Source organism: Panthera uncia, chromosome C2 (assembly GCF_023721935.1).
Source record: "Panthera uncia isolate 11264 chromosome C2, Puncia_PCG_1.0, whole genome shotgun sequence".
NCBI lineage: Eukaryota > Metazoa > Chordata > Mammalia > Carnivora > Felidae > Panthera > Panthera uncia.
This window is the reverse complement of record NC_064810.1, coordinates 1,141,132-1,162,602: the sequence shown is the minus strand read 5'-3', so window position 1 is coordinate 1,162,602 and position 21,471 is coordinate 1,141,132. Positions and strand designations below refer to the sequence as shown.

Sequence of the window (21,471 nt, the reverse complement as noted above, 5' to 3'; positions counted from 1 at the left end):
GACCTGCTTCAGTCCCTGGGGTCATTGAACTTCAGAGCGGGCTGCACTGGACCCCAAGGTGGGGGGTGTCACGCTGCTGGTCCCCTCAGGGATGTGTCCCTGTGCCCACCTCCAAGGAGGAAGCGTGTGGGATGGGATGGAGGGGGACCGTGGCTGCCGCGGACGGACGAGCAGGCAGGCTGAACCCTGCGTGCGAGTGAGCAGGAGTGGCCAGGAGGTCGTCTGGCCGAGGAGCATCCTGCGTGGGGCCCTGCAGTCCCAGTGTGTGCACAGCCAAGGGCCCTGTGGCTGCCAGGGAACAAGGGCGGGAGCTGGGGCTGGGGGGGGGGGTTCTCATGCAGCAGGCAGGGCTGCGTGGGGTGTGGAATTTCTCTGACCGCAGCTGCCTCAGTCAGCCAAGTGGCCTGAAAGGGACTTCTCACTGGACATCTGCACACGTTGGCAGGGCCCCCGCCGGTCAGGGAGGCCGTGTTCCCGGCGGAATCCTGGGGAATTCCTCTGTCAGTGCCAACTGCCTGTGCCCCCTCAGGTCAGAGGTGGGAGTCAGGCCTCCATCACAGCAGGGACCCCTCCTGGGTGTGGTCTGGCGGGGCGAGGGTCCCCAGGGGAGACAGAGCTGGGGGCTGGGGACCACCCACTGCTAGGCCACTTGATGGGGGTGGGCGGGGCGGGAGGAAGGCCCTGATCCGGAGGGAAGGGACTAAGGGGGACCCTAGTCCCCTCCTTCGTGTTGGTAACTGGTCCTCCAGCAGTGAGTGTGAGGGTCCTGGCTGAGGGAGGTCCTTGGGCCACCTGGATATTGGGAGGCTGTGGGGGAGGGGGATTATGGCGGGGGGGATTGTGGGGGGGCGGTTTTCTATAGCAGAGGGAGACCCGAAGGGTGTGTGCTGCTTCTTTCCCGGGACCCCCACCAGAACTCCCCACAGAGGCTCCCCACCAAGGCACCGCCATTTCTGTCCCTTCTCTCGAGTGTGTCCTACATGGGGGCCACAGGCTCCAGGGCAGAGATGGCCCCCACTCCCTTCACGCTGGGGCAATGGGGTGTGGACGGATCACTTGGTCCCAGCACACCAGCCCAAGCTGCAGCTCTGTCCAGCCCCTTGGAAGTGCTTCTCTTTATCTGCTTTCTTCTTATTCCCGCAGGGAGAGTTGGGGGGGAGTGGCTGGCACCAGCCCTGGACTGGGGGGGGCGGGGACAGTGCAGCCACTGGTTGGGGCCCAGGGAGGTGGTCGAGAGGAGAGGGCTGCTATGGGAGCTCCCATGCTGGGGCTGGAGCTGGCCATGGGTCAGCACGCTGTTGGGGACCTGTGTCAAGTCTGTCTCTGTGGGCTTGTCTCTCAGGCCCCAGAGAAAAATAAGTAGGGCCCCCATACGGGAGAGGCTCAGCCAGCAGGGGGACTGTCCCCTGGGAAAGGGGGCACCAAGTGGGGGCATCGCCACAGCACAGTAACGTGCAGCCTGACGGTGAAGACAAGGTCATGTTCTGAGCCTGGAGCAGGTGTTGTTACGCTTGTGTACAGGGCAGAAACTGAGTCAAATGGGGATAAAGATGTGTGTGCGCTGCCCGGCTAGCAAGAGGGAGCTGGGAGCTGGACCCAGGCAGCCTAGCTCCCGGACTGGACCCAAGTGCCACATGGACGCCGGACAAGCAGAACCCCAGGCTGCGAGGACCCCAGGTGGCCGGTGGGGTCCCGTCACTGTGACGGTTCTGAGGCTGGCGCTGTCTTCTGGGGACGTCTGCCCTGGACCCGCCGTGTGCTCAGGCTTCCCCACTGCTGGGCTTTGCGTCTACTGTTTAACGAAACGTGGATTCAGAAACAGTGTGGTTTAAGTGCTTCAATGACTTGAGGCCTCACTTCACTTTAAGACCAGACCAGACCACCTTCATGGAAAAATACTTAGGCTTACCTTTCACCTCTTGGCAACCTACAAATACCGTTTGAGGACGCCGACTGAGCTTCGCACAGATGCACCTGCAGTGGCTTTGGTGTCTCATTCTTTCTTGCTGGGGTATCAGGTGCCCAAATCGGTGGATGACATTGTCTGCAGGTAAGGAGGTTTGCAGCGCTTGGAATGGGGTCTCCTTGACCATCCACCCCAGGAGCATCAAGCTTACCGTTGTCTCCGGTGGTTATTCCTTCCTGCACTGAAGAACTGAGGTAGGACATCGTGCAGACAGGAGCTCACCTTTGGCCTCACTGAGGAGGAGCAAGATGGCGGCTGCGATTGTGCCCATGTACTGGCAGGTTGGATCCTCCATGGGGACTCATAGGACCATCTCCCTGACACCGTCCTTCCCCTTAGTGAAGGAGTTGTCCGTCCTGCCACAGGGAAGTCATTTGTGACCGCTTTCCTTTTCAGTTGAGAAATCAAATCTTGAACTCTTGTTACTATTATGTATCATGTGAGCAGCTGGTCCACCCACCCACTTTCATCCACCCATCCATCCATCCACTCACCCACCCATCTGCCCATCTATCCATCCACTCACCCACCCACCTATTCACCTATCTATCCATCCACCCACACATCCATCCACCCACCCACCCATTCATCCATCTATCCATCTACCCACCCATCTATCCACCCACTCATCCATCCATCCATCCATCCATCCATCCATCCATCCATACGTTCACCCACCCACTCACCCCATCCATCCATCCACCCACCCATCCATCCATCTATCCACCCATCCATTCACCCATATGTCCATCCATCACCCATCCATCCACCCACCCACCCATCCACCTAACCATCCATCCATCCATCCATCCATCCATCCATCCACTCACCTATCTATCCACCCACTCATCCATCCATCCATCCACCCACCCACCCACCCATCCACCTAACCATCCATCCATCCATCCATCCATCCATCCATCCACTCACCCATCTGTCCACCCACACATCCATCCATCCACCCATCCATCCATCCATCCATCCATCCATGCACACATCCATCCATCCATCCACTCACCCACCCACCAACCTATTCATCTGTCCATCCATCCACCCACACATCCGTTCATCCACATATCCATCCATCCATCCATCCATCCATCCATCCATCCATCTGGATATCAGATCAGGTTTACCATGTGAGAATGTGATTGTCACATGTAATATGCAATTTGTTTTTGTCTTGACACCTGTCTGGAGAGAACCCACAAAGCAGGCAGTGGGGGCAGATGCTCAGCTTCACACGGTTGAGTTTTGTGTGTCAGTGATTCCAGTGTAGGATCTTGTTTGGGATCATTTCTCTTCCTGGTATACGGGCCCAGCCTCTCCCCCACTGCCATGCTGCTTTCCCTCTATGTTCTCTTTCTGATCTCCTGATTCTTGGAGTACGCAGGAGGCTCAGCAGCCCCTTCCTGTACTGGGGCCATGCGCCCAGAGAGGCTGACCTTGTGACCGGCAAGAGTGGCTGTGGGTGCTCCCTTGTCCACTCCAAGCAGCACATCCAGTGTTCCGGGAGCCTCGGCATGTGTTTGAAGTACGTAGAACTGTTCGGGGACGCCCGCCTCCTGACAGGGCTCCTTACACAGAGGTCTGTGGGCAGCCCCACTTGGAAGGAGCAGGCTCTGCAGATATGGGCCTCAGTTCCGTGGAGGAGAGGGTGTGCGGAGAGCAGCCGGGGCTTAGAGTGAGCCTTCCTTCTCCCAAGCCCGCAAGTTCTGGCCCTGGGGGACCGCCTCTGCCTGCCATTCTCATCCCTTAGGACCACTCTGCCCCATCATCTTGTTCTCTGCTGCTTCTCTCCTGGGTTACATTTTTATCCCAGAACTAGCTCATGAGCTACGCTGGCATTGAGATGGGAGTCACACAAGAGAGAGCTGAAGCCAGCTCCGAGCCCCCTCGCTGCTGGTTTCCCGTTCCCTCTGTGGATTTGCGTACGTGCGTGTATCCTGTGGCTGCTGTAACAAATAACCGCAAACTTAGTGGCTTAAAACAATTCAGATGTGCAACCTGATGGTTCTGGAGGGCAGAATTCCGAAATCCGTCTCACTGGGCTAAAATCAAGGTGTCTGTCCTGTGTTGCTTTTGGGGACTGCAGGGAAGAGTCCGTCCCCTGCTTTTTCCAGCTTCCGGGGGCTGCCCAAGTGCCCCTGGCTGGGAGACACACATGCTTTTAAGGATGTATGTCATCAGATCTGGTTAATCTGCCCATCTGGGGCCGAAACATTAATCACACCTGCAAAGGACCATGTGCAGGTTCCAGACGCTATGGAATGGACATCTTGGGGCCACGGTGTGCGCACAACGTGCAGACAAGTGTGGTTGTTAAAGGTGGAGCCCACGGGGTGAGAGCACGTCTCCACTTCCTAGGGTGTTCGTTAGTCTCTCAGTCCACCTTTACAGCCTTTGATGTTTCCTGAAACGTTTGTTCTCAGTGTATTTTCCTCTTTGACACTGACCTTACGTTCCGCACTCACCCCAGACGTTTTTTCCTTTGTGGTTGCGACTGTATGTAACAACATGACAGGTCCGGAGCTTTCTTTAGACACTTCATGAGGTTCAGGGAGCCTCTGCCCATCTGTCTCACTGAGGTCCTTATGTTCTATTCTAACAAGAAAGTAGGATGAGACAGTGTCTCGGGGACCTTCTCCACCGTTGTTGGGTGTATGTGGCTGATAACTGGCTCGTCTCATCTCAGTGGATTGTCAGAAAGTGTCCCACTTGCCCCCACCCCCACACACGCACAGCCTCCCCCGCTGTCAACAGCCTCCACCTGACTTGTGTGTTTATTGCCATCTGTGAACCTGCACTGACACCTCATCACCCAGAGTTCGTAGTTTCCACTGGACTCGCTCTTAGTGGTGCGTGTTGTGTGGGTTTGGACAAATGTGTAATGACAGCTGTCCACCGTCACGGTGTTGTAATGAGGAGGGAGTGTTTTCACTGCCCTAAAGGCCTCCGCATTCTATCCATTTATCACATCACCCCCACTACCTCTGGCAACCCCTGACCTTGCTGTTGCCTCCATGGTCCCGCCTTTTCCAGAACGTCGCACAGATAGAATCATACAGGATGCAGCCTTTTCAGATTGGCTGCTGTCTCTTAGTGAGATGCACCTGCGGACCCTCCGTGCCTTCGTGGCGTGACGGCCCGCTCCTTCTTAGCGCCGAATACCATCCCGTCGTCTGGACGCACCCGTGTGTTTGCCCATCACCTCCCGAAGGGCACCTTGGTTGCTTCCAAGGTCTGGCAGTTATGAATAAAGCTGCCGTAAACATCCGCCTGCGGGTTGTCGTGTGGACGTGAACGTTCACCTCCTCTGGGTAGACCTCAAGGAGCACGACCGCTGGGTCGTATGGTCAGAGCGTGTTCGGTTTTGTAAGAAACCGGCAAACCTTCCTCCGCGGCGGCTGCCCCTCTCTGCTTTCCCGCCAGCAGTGAGGGAGCGTTCCTTCTGCTCCGCGTCCCCGCCAGCGATCCGTGTTGTCGGGGTTCCGGGTTGTGGCCGTTCTCACGGGTGCACGGTGACGTCGTTGTCGTTTTCATTTTCTTTCTTTTTTTTTTAATATGAAATTTATTGTCAAATTTGTTTCCGTACAACACCCAGTGCTCATCCCAACAGGTGCCCTCCTCATTTTCATTTCCCTGATGACGTGTGACGTCTGTATGTCTTCTCTGGTGAGGTGTCTCTTCGGGTCTTTGGCCTACTTTTTAATCGGGTTGTCCGTTTTCTTATTGCTGAGTTTTAAGTGTTTGTGTATTTTGGATATATCTTCTTTTATCAGATATACGTGTGGCAAATATTTCTCCCAGCCTCTGGCTTGTCTGCTCATCTCTTAACAGTGTCTTTCGCAGAACAGAGATTTTACATTTTGACGCAGTCCAGCTTATCAATTAGGTTGTACCTTTGGTGTTGTATCTAAAACATCGTCCCCATGTCCAAGGTCCCCGAGGATTTCTCCTGTATCGTCTTCCAGGCGTTCGATAGTTTTGCATTCTACGTTTGGGTCTGCGATCCGTTGTGAGTGAACTGTTGTGAAGAGTGTAAGGTCTGCGTCCAGATTCCCCTTCGAGCGCCCCTTGTGGAAGAGACTCTTTGCCCCCTTGACTGCCTTTGCTCCTTTGTCAGGGATCCGTCGGCTGTCTCTGTGTGGCTCTCCTTCTGGGTTCTCCGTTCTGTCCCATGGATCGATCTGTGTGTCCTTTCTCCACCACCACACTGTCTTGATCACTGCAGCTTTACAGTGAGTCCTGAAGCCAGTAGTGTCGGTCCTCCAACTTTGTTCTTTTTCAACATCGTGTTGGCTATTCTGGGTGTTTTGTCTGTCTATAAACTTTAGAATCGGTTTGTCAATAGCCACAAAATGATTTGCTGGGGTTTTGATGGGGATCACATTCAATCTACAGACAGACCAAGTTGGGAAGAACTGACATCTTCACAGTATTGAGTCTTCCTATCCATGAACATGGAATATCTCTGCGTTTATTTAGGTCTTTAATTTAGTTCAGCAGAGTCTTATAGTTTCCCTCATGTAGATGTTGCACATATATTTGTTATATTTACACCTAAGTAACTAATCTGTGGGAAAGCTAATGTGAATGGTATTATGTTTTGCAAATCCTGCTTGCTCATTACTGGTATATAGGAAAGTGAATTTTGTATATTAATCTTGTATCTTATAAGCTTGCTATAATCACTTATTAGTTCCAGTGATTTTAGGGCCGTGGCCTTCAGAGGCTTACTCCCGATGGGAACCATGAGGCATTTCACGGAGAGAAAGAAGGAGCCGTCTGTGAGTCGCTGGTCTCCACGGGGCTGCCCCTGTAGCATGCTGCTGTCTTTCAGCCCAGGACAACAGCGGCTGGTGCATCTTGCATTCTGAATTAATTTGGAGAACTTCTAGCCGCCCGGGAGGAAGGGCAGTGGTGGGCATATCCACGTGTAACTCTGAGGACAGCTGAGTCAGGACAGCAGGGCCATTAGCACACAGGCCGCTGAGAGTCCTGTTTTCTTCATCTCAGAACATCTCCCTGAGTGCACCCTCAGGCCCCGGGAACTTCTGATATGAAGGGACGATCACAGCAGCCACCATCTTGGTGGCCAGCAGTGTCTGTCTTTGAGCGTCAAGGGACCGCTGTCCTCCCGGAGCCCGGCGTCTTCGCGGAAGGCCCCCCCGCCCCCCACTTCCCATCGGCATGAGGGTCTTGCCTGTGAGCCTCGGGGGACCCCGGGTGGCTGGTGGTGCTGCCTACTGGGCGCGACGTCAGGCCCGTGCAGGGTGCAGAGGCCCACCCCTGCCCGGGAGCGCGAGGCCTGGCAGGAATCCAAAGTGCATGTCCTCATGTGGGTGGTGTCTGTCTCTCTTCTGTTTTCATTCTTTGTTCTCAAAGAGCTCTTTGAAAGACAGAACTTGCCTTAGGAAGTTGGGGTTCAGTATTTCTTCCCCCTGCTCTGACCTGGGAAGTCCCAGGTCAGCCTGGCCCTGCGGCTCAGGGACAGACCCCAGGTCCCCATCACACACAAACAGACGCACACATATTCGAGCGCACGGTCACAGGCTTGCTCGCCACGGTCCTCGGGACATCTGCGCGTCGGCAGCCCCTTCCCAGAAGAGTGTCTCCCCCGTGTGAGTCACACCTCGGAGGTCGACCACACCCGGACAGTAGGTGGGGGTCTTGAGAGAAAAGGCTTTGGGTCGGGGCCCTTGGCTGGACTGTGGCTCCAACCACGGTGGACTGGGCTCCACCTGGTAAAGTGGGTGTGCGTGCAGGAAGCCACCAATGTATAGGTGTCTCCTTGAACGGGTGTGTGCCCCCTCCTGTGTCCGGCAGTGACCGGGCTCCCTGGACAGAGAGGTGGGCCCTGCCCTCTGCCCCCAGCACCTGGCACTCCTGGTCCGAGGTCGTCGGGCTTGCATGCCTTGGAGGCGTTCTCCTCAGTGCTACACCTGCAGGCTCAGGCAGGTACAGGTGCATGGCCAAGTCAGGCCCTGCTGGGGCCCAGGACCAGGTCGTGGAGAGCAGGGCCTGCGTCCCTCCCCCGCCCCGACAGCAGCCTCTGGTCCTACCTGGAAGGGTGAGAAATGAGGGAGAACACCGGGCACCATGGCCGTGTCCCCGGCCTAGACCAGAGCTCACGTGCTCTAGGACACCGAGGAAGAGGGTGCTTGAGCAGAAGGGAGGGCCGTCCAGTGTGAGCATCCGTTGGTGAAGGAGATCACGTTCTCCCCAGTGGCTCATCCACCACGTGGCCCCTCTCCAGGTCAGGGTGGCTGTGGCACTGCAGCGTGGACACCGTGGGAGGGGAGGGAAGCCCCCGGCAAACCTGGGGCACTTGAGTGGGATTCGCCTACGAGCAGGCGCAGGACACAGGACTGGTTCAAGCCAGGACAGCCCAGCCTCCCGTTCTGATTTTCTACCCCCAGGGCTTTGATTAGTTTCCAGGCCGGTTCGTAACGTAGTAAAACCACAGGGAGCTGCTTGGCGTTCAGCTTTCTCTCCTCTGTAATGCAGTCAGCACCCCGGGCAGGTGCCTCGACGGGTGCCGGAGTATTGTTCCCGCTGTCCGAGGGTGGGCTTGGGGGTCGTGGAGGTGGAGTGGGGCCTGAGCATGGGGCGCGGATGGGGCGCAGCCCCCGGCACCCTCAGCGGGCTGCCCCACCACATCCTCGCCCCCCTGGTTGGGGCGGTTCCCGTGGCGTCCCCCTTGGGCCTGTGAGCCACAAGCCCCGGCCCCGGGAGGGTGCCCGGAGAGGCGGGGCAGGTGCCAGGCGGGTGGGGAGCCCCTCGTGACTCAGTGTCCCCCTTGCACCCTGCCTGCTTGGTCTCTCCCACGCGCAGCCTCACCGGGGTCTCCCTCCTCTTTGCAGAGAGCCTGGGCACGGAGGTGGGGCTCCTGCAGCTGCTCGGAGAGCCGCCGCCCCAGCAGGTCGCCCAGGTGGACGACCCTGACGTCGGGCCGGCCTTCGTCTTCGGCCCGGATGCCAACAGCGGCCAGGTGGCCCGGTACCACTTCCCCAGCCCGTTCTTCCGCGACTTCTCACTGTTCTTCCACGTCCGGCCCGCCACCGAGGGCGCGGGGGTGCTGTTCGCCATCACGGACGCGGCCCAGGCGGTGGTCTCCGTGGGCGTGAAGCTGTCGGCCGTGCGTGACGGGCAGCAGCACATCCAGCTCCTGTACACCGAGCCCGGCGCCACCCGCACCCGCACGGCCGCCAGCTTCCGCCTGCCCGCCTTCACCGGCCAGTGGACGCGCTTCGCACTCAGCGTGGACGGCGCGACCGTGGCGCTGTTCGTGGACTGCGAGCTGTTCCAGAGGGTGCCCTTGGTGCGCTCCCCGCGGGCCCTGGAGCTGGAGCCCGGCGCCGGCCTCTTCGTGGCCCAGGCTGGAGGAGCAGACCCCAGCAGGTTCCAGGTAAGCTGACAGCCACCGCTGGTGTGGGGACCGGCCCTGGTGTGGGGGTCTGGCCACCGGGTCAAGGGACGGTCTGCCTCCTGCCTTGTGCAGCAGCGCCAGGGAGAGGACCGCCCGCGGGGCGGGGCCGCCGGCCGCTTGAGTGCAGGCCCCGGTTGGGGATGTGGTGGAAGTCTCGGAGGCCCCCCGGCACCGTCCCCTTCCCAACTGGACCCCATCCGCGGCACACGAGAGCCCCTCCGTTGTGCATGGTGCCCGCGGTGACCCCGGGGTCCGGGCCCCCCTGCCCCACGGGGCAGACGGGAGTCGGCATCCCGGCCCAGCTACGTGAGCTGTGCACGTGGCGTGGCCCTGAGCGTGGGCTGTTGTGGGGGCGGGCTGCACCCTGGAGGGCGCACTCACCTGCCCCGTCAACGTGCCGATGACCTTATTTTCACCAAACTGCTCAGCAGGCCCTCAGCGCGGCTTCCGAGCAGCGAGGGCAGAATTTCGCCAGGGCAACTGGCTCGTGGCGGTCCCACCATGTCCTCGGGGAAGCCCCCACCCCTAGGCCTGGCCTCGGCCTTTCATTCTGGGGGCAGGCGGATCCCAGAGCCTGGAGGGGGTCTTTCTCCCGGGCCCTCAGCGCCCACGCTTGTTGGAAACTTGAGCCGGACTCCCCGCCTCCCGTGAACATCGCGTGGACACCCTCCACGGGCACTGAGCCACAGACCCCCAAACCCTGACACTGGAGCCAGCCGGCGGCTAGAGCGTCCCCGCTCAGCGGTCCAGACAGGGGCCCCTGTGTGTGCTGAAAGGGGCCGTGTCCCCGGGGGACAGAAAGTTAATTATTGCCTAGAGAAAGGCTGCTTCATGAAAGTTGTTCTAAGTCCTGGTGACTTGGGTGCTGAAAGCTGACCTTTCGCCTCTGGCAGGAACTTTAACCCTTCGGGTCTGGGAGCCAGCAGGACTTTGATACGAAACTGGGCCTCTTTGTGTTTTCGCTTTGATCCTCAAACGTGATTAACTGCAAAGAAGTCAGAGAGAGCCGTCTGTCGAGGCGGGGGCTGTGTCCACTGGCTGTTTGTCGTGTGACTTCCCGGGAAGCGGAGGACAAAAAAGCGTCCCGTGTGTCCCCACGTCTCTAACACTTCAGCAGAAAGGCTGCCTGTGTGCGGGTGGGGACAGGGTTGCCCGGGTCACCACTGTCGCGGGTGAGGACGCCCGGCGCCTCCTCCCTGTGCCTCGTCGGGGCTGCGTGTCACGTGTGCAAAACACATTCGCCACTCGAAATAGGCAGATGGTGTCTGGGTGTTTTAACTTGCATTTCTCGGTTGCTAGTGTAGACAGACTTAGATTTTTTTTTTTTACATGGCTTTTGGCTATTTGCATTTCTTCTTTTGTGACTGGCCCATTTATGGTCTTTGCACTTTTGGCTTGGGGGTTCAATAATTTCTTATTGACTTTTACAAACTCTTTATATGTGAAAGAAAATGGTCCTTGGTTTTGTGCACTTAAAGTTTTAGCTCTCAGTTTGTCACTTGCGTTTTCACCGTGTCACTTTTTTGTTCAAACCGTTGAGATATTTAAAGTGTTTACGTGGAAGAGGCCCACGGCGTGTACTATCGTGGCCAAGTCTCTGAAGGTGAGGAAGACAGGACTCCTGGAGCAGGGTGTAGGCTCCTCCGTCGGCGCTGGGCTGTGGCCTGCTTGCCCCGGGTGGCTGCTTGACTTCCAGCCGACTTCGCTTGTGTCACATGCACCTGAGCCAAGTCTCCTTATGTCCCCACGGACTAGAGGCTTCAGGAATTTTCTGTGTGGGTGTTTGAACGGATTCCAGCTGGCCGAGAGAAGCTTGTCGAACAGGAGACAAATTGGTTTAGCACCGGGTTTTGCAGACTTTCTGAATTGAAGTTCCTGGAGAAGAATCACTCACGTCACGTGATTTACAAGATTTGGCAGAAGCGAGCTCGGGGCTTAGGGCGCCGGGAGGAAGCTGGGCCGCGTCTCCTCCGGCCCCTCCCGGGCGGTCCAGGCGGGTCCGGACAGAACCTTGATTGTTTGCCTCTGGTCGGAAAACCTGGTCTCTTCGGGCTTATTCTTCTTCTTGAGTCCCTTTTGGTAGTAAGCGTCTACTGGGAAGTCCTGCCTTCCGTGCAGTTCGGACAGTGCCTGCCTTATTGCCAACCCTTTCGGCCGTTGTGTGCCTTTTCATTTTTTTAACCGTTTCTAAAGCTCTGCGGCCGCGTCTCCCTCGACTTGCTCCCCCTTCTCCTGCTCTGTGCAGCTCCTCCCTGGCCACCGGGGGGGGGGGGGCTTCTGCGGGTGCCCCCCTGCCTTCCCGGAGGCTGTGCTCCAGCCGCCGCACCTCATGCTGAGCGCTCACCTACCTTGTTCGACGGGGACTTCCCCCCACACGCGGCCTCGTGGGCCACGTTATACAGAGATAAGCGCCCCGTCCACTGAAGCCAGGAGGGTGCCCCGCAGCCACGGCAGGCTCGACGCCCGGGATGGCCGGGAAAGTGTCGTCAGGGGCCTGTGGCCCCCAAGCCCAGCACCCAGACCCGCCCCTCCTGAGCGAGGGAGAGCCGGGCGCCCCGGTCACTGCCATCCCCCGCCCGACACCCCTCCTACGACACGCACCGTGCTCACCTGACGTGACGCGCAGTAGGACGGCCTCGACGTGATGCCGTCGCATCCCTGCCATTTCCTGCCACGACTGGGGGAGAGAGAGGAGCAGCCTGTGATGGAAGCGCTTGCCCGGACGCGACCCCACGAGAAGGAACCAAGAGGAAGCAGACGGTGTCGTGCTGGCGGCCAGGGTGACGCAAGCAGGCGGTCAGGAGCCACCGGGGCCGGGGCCCGAGGAAGCGGGGCAGCCACAGCGCAGCCGGCGTGGGTCACGGGGCGGGGGGGTCCGGCCCGGAGCGCCACCAGCCACCTCCCCCCCACGGGCTCACTCAGCCCCCCTCCCGCTACCAGGCAGCGCTTCCCGGCGGGGCCCCGAGGCCGGGTCAAGGCCACCTCCGAGAATCCGGGGGGCCCAGGGAGGCAGCCCGCTGCCAGTGACCTCAGTGACAAGCGTGCGCAGCACGGGGTTCTCATTGTGCGACTCGGCCGCGCAGCCGGCAGCGTGGCAGCGACGGGACACGTTCCAGACGGTTAACAAAGTGCGACGTCTCCAGATTCCACGTCTGCTTCCAGGTCCGTCCGATATTTGCAGTGTGTCTGTGGCTTTTGCACCACTGACGTCTTCCCCGCTAAATGTGTCCCCGGGGAAGCGCATGCGGCTCCCGGAGCAGCGGCCGGAGCCAACACTGCCCTCCCTGCCGCGTCCCCCGCGGGCAGCCTGGCGAACAGCCTCAGCTGCTGGCAGCCCGGAGCCTCGAGGGACGGGTCTGTGGGGACGGTCACGGCGGAGGTCCGGCCCCCTGACCCCTCCTGCCGGGAGCGCCCGTGCCCTCCCCTCATGGCCGCCACCCCCATGCCTGCTGCCCCGCGGAGAGCTCGACCTTCTAGAATTTAACACCCGCCCTGTGCTGTCCTTGCGTCTTCAAACTCAGTCACCTGGGCGACCCTGTCCCTCCTTCAACAGGACTGAGGTCGAGAACTTGCATCCCCAGCACGATGCCAGTGCTGACCCCTGATCTGACCCCTGCATTTTTACAGGACGGCCCAGATTTCCCGTAGGCGATGGTGCCCCCAGGAACCTGGCTGGTGGAGGGCACCTGTGTGTATGGAAGGACAGGGGCCTCGCTGCAACGCTCCCTGCTCCTGGTCTGCACACTTGTGCTCACGTGCACACCCCTCTCTCACCACACCCGCACACGTGTTTACATGCACACGCGTGCTCTCGTACGGTGCTCTCACTGCATGCGCACATATGTGCACACGTTCATGCACACGGGCACACGCCTGCTCTCACACCCTTGTGCCCATGCCTCACATTGGCACACGCTCTCTCACGTGCTGTCACTGCATGCACACATCTGCTCACACGCACACATGTGTACGTTCACACGCACGCACGTGCTCACGCATAACCCATCCACACAAAGCTCTCACACACGCTCACACACCTCTCCCGCGCGGCTTGGCCACCCTCCGTGGTGGTTGGACCGTCCAAGAATTTGAAGGGAGGGACACTTGTCCCTCAGATATACCAAGCACTGTCCATAGCTGACTCCCTGCACCCGGGCGTGGACTTCCTCTCGCCCTGGGCCCAGCTCCGGGGACCTGCCTGCAGCCAGTCCCTGTGCTGCCCGTCCTCCCCCTGCCACGGTTCACAGGGAGGAGCTCTCAGTAGTTGTGCCACGCGGTCGGGCAGGCCGTCCCTGAGTCCCGCTGATGGCTCTGCAGTGAGTTCCCCGGTGACCACTGTGAGGAAGGCTGGGCCCCACTCTGACCTTGCACTTTGCCGGGACGCTGCAGGGCGGCATTGCGCCTGGGGGACGGCGGCAGGAGGAGGCAGGGACCGGCGAGGGTGACTCCGGGTCTGAAGGGGCAGCAGTGGCTGCAGTGGGGGTGGCCTGCTGGGCTCGGGGTTAGACGCAGGCCACTGTTGGTGTGGTTGAAACATCTCTGGCCCCTGAGACCATGCTCTCTGTGCCGGCTCACCTTCTTCCTTAAAGAGATGGAGTTCTCAGCTCCACGCTTCCGGAAGGATGCCACCACCACCCTCCCGCAGTGAGGCCACCTAGCAGCCCGGGGACAGGCCCGTGGACAGCAACCCTGCCCCCGGCTCCCTCAGCCCCATGGTCCGGCCACCGTCTGTCAGCTTGCCTCGGAGCGCCACGAGGCCTGGACATCACTTGGCACATGCTGGTCCTCACTGCGGGTGCCCGGAAGAACCTTCTAGAACTGATGACCATCCTGAGTCCAACTGAGAACCAGGCGGCTTCCTTCTGAGCTTTGACTGCGGAGCCACGGGCAGCTCCTGCCTCTGGTCTTCCAGAACACGCTGTGGCTGGTGGGAGAACAGTGGGGATGAGGTACGTGGTCCTGCCCACGGCCATGTTTTCACCGCCTTCCGAAGTCAGCCCAGCCACAGGAAGTGACCCTCTGCCACTTGGCGCACCCCATGTCAGCTTGTGAGCCGGTGGCTGCTTTGGTGGCCCTGAGTCGTACCAGCTGCCCGTGATGGCGGCTCTTTCGTGCATACTTGCAAAGGAGGACACCGCGTGTGCGCACAGAGCACAGATCACCCACCCGCGTCCCGACTGCTCCCCGCCCGCCTCCTCAGCCGCCTCCTTCCCCTGCACGTTGGGAAAACCAGGACCTCGCGGTAACTGGAGCCGAGGGTCTCCCTCCACCCAAGTCCCGCCTGGGCCCGACCGCCCTCACTGGCCTCCCGGGAGCAGGTGCGTGTGCCTGAATGAGCACGTGTGTGCAAGGGCACGTGTGCGTAAGCACAGGGGCAGGTGCACACACATGCGTGTGCACATGCGTGTAAGCACACACCCACACAGCACATGCATGCACACACATGGGCACGCACGCATAGCCACACACGGAGATGGGACACGGCCCCACAGGCCTCACTGTCAGCAGTTGGGGAGTGGAGCCGGGAGTACGGAGTCTGGCAGGACTGGCCCCTGAGGTGCTCACAGCCCTGGGTAGAGATCCAGGAGTGCTTCCTGGAGGAGGCGGCCTTGGAAAGCAAGTGGAGCCCTCAAGCAGGGCTCATCTGGGGACCCACTGGGGTGTTGTTGGTTTGCTGTCACGTGCTCCTTGCTGGTGTGGAGCACGAAGGTCAGGGGACCGAGGGTCACGTGATGGAGGGAGTCTGAAGGTCATTTGGAGGAATAAACAGAACAACTGAGGTGAGTCAGCACGTGGCCTGTGGACCCGTCTGGCATCGCCTGTTCTGTGCAGGTGGGAAAGGGTTTGTTTGACACGTTGAAATGGGCGAATCGGAAGGAGGCTCTTGCGACGTGGAAATGACACGATGACATTTCGGTGTCGGTAACGCTCGGAACAGCCGCGCTGGGCCCTTCACGCGCTGGCTGTGGCCGATGCCGAGCGGGTGTGCACCAGGCAGCACAGAGACCGAGGACTCCCCAGCTGGCCCCTTACGGAGAAGCTCTGCCGACCCCTGACCCAGGCCCTTCCATTACGTCTCAGGATTGACCGAGTGTGGTTTCTACTTGGGAAAAAGGCGCCGGAGAAAATCCCAGTGGGTTAAATGTTGAGTAAAAAACAAAGCAAATACTAGAAACCACGTGTGTGGACACTCACCGTTTCCAGGCAGGGAAACCTGTTAGAAAGCGGCCCCGGTAGCCTCTCGTGCTTGAGGGCGAGCGAGGTCTCAGCCGAGCCAATTCAGGGCTCGAAAGTCAGCGAGGGCCACACGGACTCCGCTAGGCCGCGCTGCGTATGCCCTGGGGCTTATTCAGTCTTGCCTGCTGCTTTTCAGTCACGGGCTCTGCCGGTCCCCAAAATAGCCGGGGCCACGCGCGGCTCTCCCGTCCCCGTCACCGCCTCCCCGAGGCCCCGTCCCTCCAGGTCTGCGCTGGCGACCCTGCCTCACGCGGCACTGACCGGGAGAGCGGCCTCCGTTCCCCGTCCCCTCACGCAAGTGCCTTTGGATCCCCAGTGGGAGCGACCCGAGGACCCTCCCGTCTCCAAGATGGCCTCGTCCTGGACCTCGGTCGGCTCCGTGACCCCGCTGAGATCCTCAGCAGCGCCAGGCTCCGAGCCGGGCGCCGGCATGGCCGTGCCGACTGCCTCGGGGCCTACGGTGACCGCTCTCCCCCTCTGCCTTTAGGGAAGGATCGCGGAGCTGAGGGTGCGCGGAGACCCCCGGGTGAGCCCCCTGCATTGTCTAGAGGAGGACGACGAGGACAGCGGTGGGGTGAGTCGCTGCCGTGGCTGGGCTCCACGGAGCTCCCTCCCCCCGCCCCACCCTGCTTCACCCCCCACCACGGGCGGAGGGCCCAGAGTTGGTGGGGACTGCGGACCCCGAAGTGGTAGGACATCCTCCTTTGAAGGATGTCATTTGGGTACCAAGAACCTGGGACGTTTTCATTTACCCATAACATCAGAAAGAGCATTCGTTCCCTGCCTAGAACTTTCCACTTAAAAACACATACCAAACATGGAGTAAGTGTTAAAAGCTTCCCTAGAGTAGCCGGTTAGGTGATATGGCTGATGACGGTCACCTTGGCCAAAATGTGCACATGCGTCTGCGTGAGACAGCATGTGTGTGAGTGTGCATGTGTGAGAGCATGTGTGTGTACGTGCATGTGTGAAAGCGTGTGCGTGTGTGCCTGTGAGAGCGTGTGTGTGTGCACATGCCTGTGAGAAAGCGTGTGTGCATGTATGAGAGAGCATGTGTGCGTGCAGGCGTAATGAGAGACTGTGCGTGCACACGCCTGTTTGTGAGTGTGTGTGTGTGCGTGCATTTGTGAGAGACCGCGTGTGTGTGCACGTGCCTGTATGAGAGTGTGTGTGCATGTGTGCCTGTTTGAGAGCATGTGTGTGCCTGTGAGAGAGCATATGTGTGTGCATGTGTGTGTATGGGTGTGCATACGTGAGTGTGCGTGCACACACCTGTATGAGGAAACATGTGCATGCGTGTGCCTTTGTGAGAGAGCATGTGTGCGTGCACACGCCTGTCTGAGAGCATCGTGTGCATGTGTATGTGTGAGAGCGCGTGTGTGCATGGAACCTAAGAAGATCCACTTCCCAGGGCGTGTGAGAGACGGAAGGGGAGGAAAGTCCGTGTTCCCAGGGAGAATCCAGATCTCAAAAATGCCCCCAGTGACCACACGGTTGTGAACAGAACGAGGTCGTCAGCCACGTGCAGTGACCAGGGCAGGGACGATACGATGGCTCACGTTTCCTGTGGCCGCAGGCCACCTCATTCAGCTCCGTGAGGCCGTCCCCCGGTGTGGCCTTTGAGTTGACAAATCCGTGCCCGGCGCCCCCTCCGCGGGGCCTCTCTCCTCTGGCTGTTTCCCGGGACAGTGTCCCGGGAGCGGGATGACCGGGCAGAAGGAAGGAGCGTGTTTCTTCACGGTTCCGTGTGTGTGGCCGGCGGCCGCACCGTTTCCCAGAGGGGCGTCCTAGTTGCTCTGACCGGCGTGCCTGCGGACGCCACCCAGGGACGGGGTTCGGTCACCGGCTCCTTCTTTCCTGCGACCGTCAGGTGTCTGGAGACTTCGGGAGCGGGCTGGAGGAGAACCGGGAGCTTCTCAGGGAGCAGTCGGTGAGTTCCGTGAGTCCTGGCGGGACCCTGTCCCGACAGGCTGGGTGAGCACACGGGTGCACGCGCGTGGGGGACTCCAGGGGCTCCCTGCGACCTGAGGACACGTTCCCAGCGGGACACAGGAACGCGCCCTCTTACTCCTGTCCCCAGGGATTTAAAATTCGGTTTCTGAGTCTAACCCTTCGTTGGATCTCTGGGGTGACGTTGATGTTCTGTTTACGCCTCCCTGTTAGCTTGGAGGGGCCGCGGAGTACTAGCGGGTTTGTAGCTCAGACACAAAGGGAGGGTGGGCGGGCCTTACAGCGAGGAGGTTTCTGGAGGCCAAGTCTGAGCTCGCCCAGGTCCCGACACCCAAAACAGCGAGCGGGAGGGGGAAAGGCGGCTCCTTTGCATTTGCACCACAGTGTTGCGCCCTCCGCTCCCACTGGCCCGGGGCTTGGGCATCGAGGGGCCAGGACAGGCAGAGTGCTGAGCTCTACCCACACAGGGGTTGCTGGGGACCCCCTGGCCCCGCGCCGGCCGGAGCAGTCCTGGGAGGCGTGCCCAGCAGGGCCCCGCTCACAGCAGGCGTCGGTGCGCGGTGCCCAACGGTGGTCCCCAGGTCAGACGGGCTGTGCGTCCCCACAGACACGGGTTGGATTTGGGCGCTCGCCCCTTCACCCACCGAGCTCCCGTCCCTACCAGGGTGCCTGGGGGCAAACCGTTGCTTTGGGAGCGCAGAGACCCCGTGGAAACGTATCCGAGCAGTGCCGGGGCCGCGGCGGGAAGTGCCGAAGCTCTGCATCCCGTCTCAGCGGGCTAGACGAGCTGGGGCCTGGGGCGGATCCGCCCCGCGGTCGGCAGTACTTGAACTGGGAACCCACACCCGGCCAGGCTCCCCTGGGGAAATCCGGCCGGCCGGCTGCTTAGGGTGACGGCAGAGGAACTGGGCCACAGCCTGTGCGGGGTGGGCGGGCCGGGCCAGGGCACGAGCGGCCTGCAGGGGCTCCCCTGCCGGCTCTCTGTGTTCTCCACCCTCTCGCGCTCAGTGGCGCAGGGATGTCGGGGGTTCAGCCGGGGCTCGCGGGTCCCGGGGGGCCTTCCCGCATGTGTGGCTGGGGCCTCGGGGGAGGCCTGATGTCCGGCTCCGGGGCCCCCAGCCCTCCGGCCTCGTGGGCACGCCGGTCCCCGAGTGCCTTGACCCGCACGGTGTCACCAGGGAACTCCTGCCAGACGTGGGGCGGACGGTTGCGGGAAGCATCTTGACTGTCTGTTTGAACGTCAGCTTGTGCCCACGTCCTTGAGGCTCCCGGGTGCCTCTGGGGACCAGGAAGAGGCGTTTTCAGAGCAGAGCCGGTCTTGCCTCCTCAAGGGTGGGTGCAAGTCACCCGGCCCTGGCCGTGGAGTCCCCCGGTCGTGACCCCTGCCGAGGACAGGTCGCGCCACATGGCGTCTGTGCCGTGAAATGCCAGAGGCTCCCTTCCTCTGAAGGCCTCCGGCTGCCCTCGCTGGGCGGGTCCTGACCTCAGGGAGTGTCCCCTCGGGGCTGTCCCGGGGCCCTGGGCAAGCACAGTGGGTGCTGGTGCGTCCCTACCGCCCGGGGGACCTGCAGGCTGGGGCGTCCGGGGGCTTGCAGGGCCGGGACCCCATCCCCATGGCTGTTTAGGAGGAAGAAGCTGTGGGGAGTCCCGGAGCTTCTTCAAGAATCCACGCAGATCCTGTCTTACAGACCACACGTGTCATAACCCAGCACCTGCCACGGCACATCCGCGTCTGCCACATAACAGACTTGTCTCCCCCTCTCACCTTGCCAGGGTCTGTCCCCAAAGCCCAGCCTCCCCGAGGCGCCACCGGTCACTTCTCCGCCCTTGGCTGGAGGCAGGAATGTGGAAGATTCCAGAACTGAAGAAATTGAGGAAGAAACCACGATGTCTTCGTTGGGAGGTAAAACTGTTTACTGATGGGGTGTGCGTGTCATTTTGAGCGTGTCAGCGGCGTGCGGTTGGGTGGTGTATGTGTGTGTGTCAGTGGCACATGTGTGTCAGTCGTGTGCACGCCGGCGAGGGGCTCCCTGCCGTCACAAATGCGCCCAGACTGGGGAGCGGTCGGCGCCCGCCCGCCCCCTCGTGGCCGCAGGAGAGTCAGGGCAGGGCCGCTGCGTGGCCTTTCCTTCCGAGTCTCGTTCCCGGCGTTCTTGTGCCGGTGGGTCCGTGGGGCGTCCTGTGCTGCAGGCTCGCCAGGAGGACCTGAGATTTGATTTTGAAGGATGACAAATCATCGTACAAGTTGTCCGACGAATCGTGGAATGCTGTGGGTCGGCATTTGGGGTCAAGGACGCTTCCCGGTGGCCTTGGGGGTCTGCTGCCCCGGGGGGTGCGGTGTGGACCTGCCCGCGACCGGGCCACTGAAAGTGGAGTGTCAACGCGTCAGCTGTCTGTCGCTGCCAGCCGACGGCCACACATCTGGCCGCTGGGAGGGCGCTCGTGTCTCACCTCGCGTCCCGAGGGCCGTGTCCTCTCCTGCAGGCCCCGCGGGGGATGGGCTCCCCGCCTGCTCAGGTTGGCGGCAGAATCCAGTTCCCTGCAGCCGTGGGACGGAGGCTCCCGGTCCTCACCGCTGTCGGCCAGCGACGGGTCTCACGCTCTCGGGCCACCCACGCCCCTCTGTTCCTGGCCTCTCCAGAGCCAGCCACGGCAGGTGGAGTCCTCCTCGTGCTCTGCACGTCTCAGACGCCCCCTCCTGCCTCTCCTCTCCCGCCTCTTCTGTTCCGGGGCCTCGTGTGGTTAACGGGTTGTACCCCAGTAACCCAGGATGATCTCCCTACCCGCACGACGGCTGTTTAGTAACCTGTGACACCTGCGGGGGGGCCTTCACAGCAGCGCCCAGATTAGCGTCCGACAGGATCACCAGGGGGGCAAGCTCAGGAGACCTCCTCAGGGCTCTGCCTTCCATACTTCCGTCAAGGCCGTAGAAAAGTATGTAGACGTTTGTTTTTATTTTACAGAAAAACATTTATTGCTTTTGAAAAATTACTGAAATATATGCTCATTGCTGCCTCTGAAACTTAGAAAAAATAGGGAGAGACTTGGCATCGGTCCCCCAGGGCCCCACGGTCCCTGTTCTGGGTGCCCTTTCTCCAAGGACCTAGTTACGGCATTTGTCACAGACGTGCTTCCCAAGGGCCCAGCCATGCTGGATGACGTTGGTGAAGAGTCTGGCCCCTCAGGGTCCTGAGTGAGGGATTCGGGCCCCATCAGGGCCCCAGGGTCAGCCCACTGTGCTCCGTGGCCTGGGACCCCAGCCCAGGGCTGACCCAGGACCCCTTGAGGGGAGGCTTGATGGGCCTGGGGTCACTTTTTGTTTTTGTTTTTAGTGTAATCAGCATACAGTAAACTGCACTTATTTGAAATTTGAAACACGCAATCTGATAAGTTTTGACCTGTGTGTTCACCCGTGAAAGTGTCACGATCAGGGCGTGACCGCATCCACCAGCCCCAGATACTCGTTATGCACTTTGCGGTCCCTCCCTCCTACTCCCCACACCCCTCCCAGGTGCCCCCTGATCTGCCTTCTGTTGCTGTAGGTGCTGGTGTTTTCTGGAAGGTTCCGTACGCGGAACCATACGCTCTGCCTTCCTGTCTGGATTCATCCGCTCAGCACCGTTGTGCTGACGTTCAGCAAGGTGTGATTTTGCACTGTTTGTTCGGGCGCTGTTTCACCGTGTGGAAGGACCCGAAGTTGGCTGTCCACTCACCTGCCAGTGGACCTTTGTGTCATTTCCAGTTGGGGGCTGTCACAGCTAAAGGTGCTGTGGGGCTTCCAGGGGAAGCCTCCGTAGGGACACCTGCTGCTGTGTCTCCGCTCGACACCTTGGGTAGAATGGCTGGGCCACAGGACAGGTGTGTGTTTGGCTATCGAAGATGCTGC

At 60.3% G+C, this 21,471-nt stretch overlaps 1 protein-coding gene across 2 annotated transcripts in view; it reads left to right on the top strand.

Annotated features, from left to right (window-relative positions):
- The window catches only part of COL18A1 (collagen type XVIII alpha 1 chain), an 81,513-nt gene that overhangs the window by 42,849 nt on the left and 17,193 nt on the right, over positions 1-21,471 (top strand). For both annotated transcript variants that reach the window (XM_049627712.1, XM_049627711.1), the window contains 4 exons: positions 8,833-9,377; positions 16,123-16,209; positions 17,506-17,565; positions 19,359-19,488. In XM_049627712.1, coding sequence (XP_049483669.1) covers positions 8,833-9,377; positions 16,123-16,209; positions 17,506-17,565; positions 19,359-19,488 — 822 coding nt within the window. The remainder of the gene's footprint in view (positions 1-8,832; positions 9,378-16,122; positions 16,210-17,505; positions 17,566-19,358; positions 19,489-21,471) is intronic.